Source organism: Seriola lalandi, unplaced genomic scaffold (genome assembly GCF_002814215.2).
Source record: "Seriola lalandi dorsalis isolate HSWRI2012SDOR001 ecotype SW California unplaced genomic scaffold, Sedor1 jcf7180002054488, whole genome shotgun sequence".
Lineage (NCBI taxonomy): Eukaryota > Metazoa > Chordata > Actinopteri > Carangiformes > Carangidae > Seriola > Seriola lalandi.
This window is the reverse complement of record NW_019525041.1, coordinates 79273-84569: the sequence shown is the minus strand read 5'-3', so window position 1 is coordinate 84569 and position 5297 is coordinate 79273. Positions and strand designations below refer to the sequence as shown.

At 37.7% G+C, this 5297-nt stretch overlaps 1 protein-coding gene across 1 annotated transcript in view; it reads left to right on the top strand.

The window, feature by feature from the left end:
* Window positions 1-3326: 3326 nt before the first annotated feature.
* Window positions 3327-5297, top strand: part of shmt2 (serine hydroxymethyltransferase 2 (mitochondrial)) — a 21745-nt gene continuing 19774 nt past the window's right edge. Inside the window, exon 1 of the mRNA XM_023412862.2 lies at window positions 3327-3483. Within this exon, the coding sequence (XP_023268630.1) occupies window positions 3451-3483 (33 nt within the window). The 5' untranslated portion in view covers window positions 3327-3450. The remainder of the gene's footprint in view (window positions 3484-5297) is intronic.

Below are 5297 nucleotides of genomic sequence, written 5' to 3'. Positions count from 1 at the left end.
TGTCTGTCTTTTACTGGGTGACTGTGTTCGTTCAGAGCTAGGAGCACAATTGCAGGGCACAAGCTGTGCAGCATATTCACATTATCTAACTCAGCAAGGACACTATTATGAATTAAGTTACATTTCACTCTGATTAGGAATGGATGCCCAAGCTTTCTGTGAAGATATGTAATTTTAATTTTCTGAAATATTGAAGGAAAGTTGGGTATGGATTGAATTTCAACATGAAAAACCAACTGTGAAACATTCTTATGATGATGATAATGTTTGACGCTTTTTGAGGGAGTTGGTATGTACAGTAATAGAATCCTAAGGAGGTATCTGATATGATTTTAATTACATATACCCTGAAACTGAAAAGAAAAATAACTCTTGTATTAGAAGTAATGTGAGTGACAGATTTCTGTTTGTGTGATCATGCAAGCAAAAGAAGTATTGCACACCTGAGCAAACATTTTTTCAGCTGCACCTAAACCTCCAAGAGGCTTCCTCACATTTTATTGACTGCTGTATCACTGCTGCCACTGTTATAATCTCAGCCACGTAATAATATTTACTTTATTTTAGCTTTCTTCATACTAAAAATATGAGCTTATGGATGGATAATGCAGGATATTTACACCATTGCTAAAAAAAATATTCAGCTAGTATTCAATCAGTTCAATTAACTCACCAATCTTCTCCTTGATTAAATTAAACAAACACACCTCGAATCGCCCACCTCCGCTTCAGACTATCTCAGACTAACTCTTTTTCTTCCTTGATCACAGACTCCATTTTTCCTCTTCCAGCACAGAGTCTTTGGCTCTTCGCTCTGCCCACTTTTTCTAAAGGTAACGGTGCTCAGAATTTCATTAGATAATACACAGTCAATGCTGATTGAATCTTCATCTCACTCTGGCTCAATACCCTATTATGCTCTTGATCAATGACATTCAGATGAAGGTCCAGGGATGTCCATGTATCTTGCACAAGTTGCTGTGGAAAGTCGTGCCACAGAGATTGATGGAGTTGCTGCAACCCAGATTCACTGGAGTTCCCCTCTTTGTTACACAGATGCTTTACAGCTGTTCGGTGAAGAATCACCAGACAAGTTTTTGTGGATCCTTTGTGAGTGACCCTAAATGTGATTGCATGTTTGTTTATGTGTGTGTGATTATGATTATCTGTCTGTACCTGTTTGTCCAGGTATGTTTCCCAGAATTTCAAGAAAAAACATCTAATAAACTAAGAAATAAACTACACAGAGACAATGCTCATATTAAAGATTGTATATTACACGGCAATATAGGATCACTTGATGCATTGATCAGGTGCCACCAAGCGACAAACTCCAGGGCTAAAATGAAGCCATGGAAGTGCTATAGACTGCAGTTCTTCAAATGGCCACTTTACCCAAAGACTCCAACTTTAAAGCAGAAATAAACAATAAAAAAAAACAATAAAAATGTTTACAGCTTGATACAAAAAACAGCTTTAGTCTCTACAGCTAATTCCTCCTTTGTGTCAACTGTACTGGGTTGAATTTGTATATAACAAACCCCTTTGAATTTTATTAAGGCATAAAGTTATGCATAATTGAGGTCATGCCGCTTTGAGTGACAGGCGGGAGAGCGTATGCTTGCCACAAACCAGCATTCACCTAAGTCTTGGCTCCACACACACCCCACCTCTTTGCCCATTTTTGGATTAGCCAGGACTTAGGTGGAGTTGGGCACTGGCGATGATGGAGTGGCCCACTCTGAACTTAAAAACCATTCTTCAGAAACCTATGGGTGACGTCACGAAGGCTACGTCCATCTTTATTTACAGTCTATTCGCATTGCAAATATCTATTTAACATTCAAAGTCCCCAAACAAATCACCAGGAGCTGAGAGTCAAACCCTTAACTTTCTTACTAAATCTGTTCAAATTGACTACTAAGCAAAGTACTCACTAACTTTCCTCCTCAAGATTTCCCCGCAAGGCTATCAGAGCACAGTTTTATGTGTCCATGAACAATTTATTATTTGTTTGTACTAAACACACAGTATATCATCCATGACAAACAACTGCTCCTCTATTTTTATTTTTTTTTTAACATTATTTGTATGGGGACAAATATATAGAATGAACCAATAACACAAACCACAGTGTTTATAGTCTAGGCTAATTTGCTATGCCTGTACCTACATGGGCTTTTAAAATACATAAAAGTCAACTATAAAATACATACAGAGCAGCACAAAACACAAACAAACAATGATACAATAAAAGTACCATAATACAACAAGCACTAGATCATTCATAACGACATGACTGATCTGTCTTTAAAAACTGTTTCAATCAGAGATTAAAATGATCCCAGTCATGATCCAGTTTGACTTCTGGGGGCAAAGAGTTCCTCATTAAACAGAAACAGAAAAAAAGCTGTCTGTCCGAATGAGGATTTATGAAAGGACACTTAACAATCACCAGTGCACACACCTCATGTTGCTGAGGCAGCTGAGAGGAACCACGTGGTAACTTTGCTTTTGGAGCCTGATTATTTAGGCATTTATAGATGAGTTTAAAAAAAAATAAAAAAAAATAAATATATATATATATATATATATATATTAAGTCTTTAGAACAGACAGAGAACACTGAACACACACAACAGAAATGGCAGATATGAGCAAATCACATATACCAAATGAGATAAGAAAAAGAAGATGAGAAGAGAAGAGAAGAGAGAGAGAGAAAAAAGCATGGGACAGCATGGGACCTTACATGGACAATTCTTAGATTCTTCACAGTTTAGAAATTTCACATGAATCAGGGAATACACAGCTAGGGCAATGAAACAAAATCAATGCGCCAGTCTACATTGCAACATCCTCTGCGTACTAAGTCTGTTGTACAGGTTTAGGAAAGGCACCCACAACTTATCAAAAGACCTCTCATTTCCCTTTAAAACTGAACTCAAACGCTCCATTGACAGAACTTTAAAGATTTCTCCATACCACTGGTTAACAGTTGGAGGTCTGGATTTAATCCATTGAAATAGAATGCATCTCCTAGATAGATGAGTTTAACATTAGTAAATTTCATAAAATTTGGCATATTTTTGCTTTATCAAAGTTGAGAGGTATGGTCTGTATTCACAACACCCACTGTAAACTCGCTGATCATTTTGAAAATGGAGATGTTGGGTGATTTCAGAAACTAATAATAATAATAATAACGGATCACTGAAAGCTGCAGTCTCTCACTGTAGTCTGTAAGAAGATGAGTTTATGAATGGATATTGTATGTACACTCCTGGCTTGTGTAATTGCCTCTCAACGGCCTACGATTCCCATCAATCCTTTCGGCAGGATAAGCGTAACCAGCCGTTGCCAACAACTTCAAACAGCGCTCTCAGACCTCGTCAGCTGTGTGTCTCTCTTGTCTGTGCTGCTCCTTCTTCTGGCCTGAGAACTGGAAACATGCTGTCCTTCGCTCTGAGACAACTCACACGGGTAGGTATATCACTGGGTACAATTTATGAGTCATTGTTTTCTTCACGCTCTTTTTCAGTTGGGTAATTTAGGTGACGTTTCTCTGCAGTTGAACTGTTAGCTAGCTTAACGTTAATGTTGGTCAGTAGCCTCTACTACAGTCGTGGGGGTGAAGTTGCCCACTTGTGCTTGAGCAAGCTGTGCAGTTGTCACCAAATAGAAGACAATTTACAGCAGTTCGTCGCTAGCTGTGTTTTATGTCCTGTCAATCTGTGAAACCTTGACAGTAGTTGTTAGCTAGCCGATAAGCTAGCAGGCTAGGTGTCAGCACACGTTACACAGCTGCAGCTGTGTCCACGCAATGATGCAATCGCGACTGCTCAGTTTCATCATGTGGGGAAATAGCAAGAAGCAACACACATGATTTACGTTTTTCTGCATCACGAAACACTTTAAATGTAGCTATCGGTCTCAGATTGTTTAAGTAGTAATAAAACAGCGTTGCATCTCTAAAATCGCATTTTAACTAATGTTACAGTTACTCAACTGTACACACGCTGCTTTTGAATAGGGGTTTCATTTCACACTCAGTCTTGACCCTATGTAGATAATCGAGGAGAAGGTTCACAGACAATGATATATTAACTAGAAATGACTGGTCCTGCCCCCAATAACGTCCAAAGTGCGAAATGAGGCATAAATGAGCACCAAGCAAATATTAACTCCCAACTTTCAGATAATTATGTAACAGATAAGGCTGTATTTTTGCCAGACTTTGGAAGTAATAGCTCATGTTTTTGCAGTGTCAGCAGCTTCTTGACTGCTGAAGTATTTACTTTATTACTGTGGGGTAGGTGCAGGATAATGTAATCTTAATTTTTTATTAAGATAAGAGATATTACATATTCCAAATACCTTTTACTCTCAGCTGTCAGTTTATTAGCTACAAAACTAATGCTGAAACTGCCATATTTAGTCTACTCTTTCTTTTAAAGGGGTGGGCAAAATATTTGAAACACCTTTCAGTATAACATGTAACAATTCAATAGTAAATGTAATTACATTATGATAAAGACCACCTCAGACTACAGCCTCAAATAATACCTTACAGTTCAATTGATACTTGTGCCATGGCGTCAGTAATATTTTAAGCTTTACAAAGTTGTAATTTAATTTCAGGATATAATTACTGTACATTGCATGGGATCTGTTATAGTAAATGTTTGAATGTTTTTGAAATTATTGTGTCTCTGTGACAGTGATTGTAAGACATATTTATTTTGAATGACTGAATAGTTGCCCAATTATTTCAGTTCAGTTTCATAGTCCAAAGTTTCATAATTAGTCAGCGTTTTTATTAAACAAGTTGTTCGATTAGTGGAGACATCAGGATGATGGAGGTGTTTGGAGGGGGTGTTGAGAGCTATTAATAGCCTGATTTTGAACATAATTAAGTGACCCATTTTTGAGATGGTGTGAATTTTGTGCAGTTTCTCTGAAACAACTAGGCTATGCTAAGTGTGCGCCAAAAATCTTGTGGCATGTATTCAGACCTAGTTTCCTAAGTCACTGTCAGTGTATTTGAAGTTTCCCATTAAACTGAGTGGTTCACATGCTTGCATGCTTTTCCTATTGATGCTAATTGGTTAACTGTGCATCTTCATTGAATTTCTGAAGGACTCACAAGACTGTCATCTTTTGAGTCAAGACATGTGGTGTCCTCATATATTCTGTGTATGTGAAAGAACAATTTCAGTCCCTGTGCATTTATTGTTGCTGTTGACCTCAATTTCTTTAGAGGACAGTTTTAGGATTGGTCCATCAAGATGGCTTGC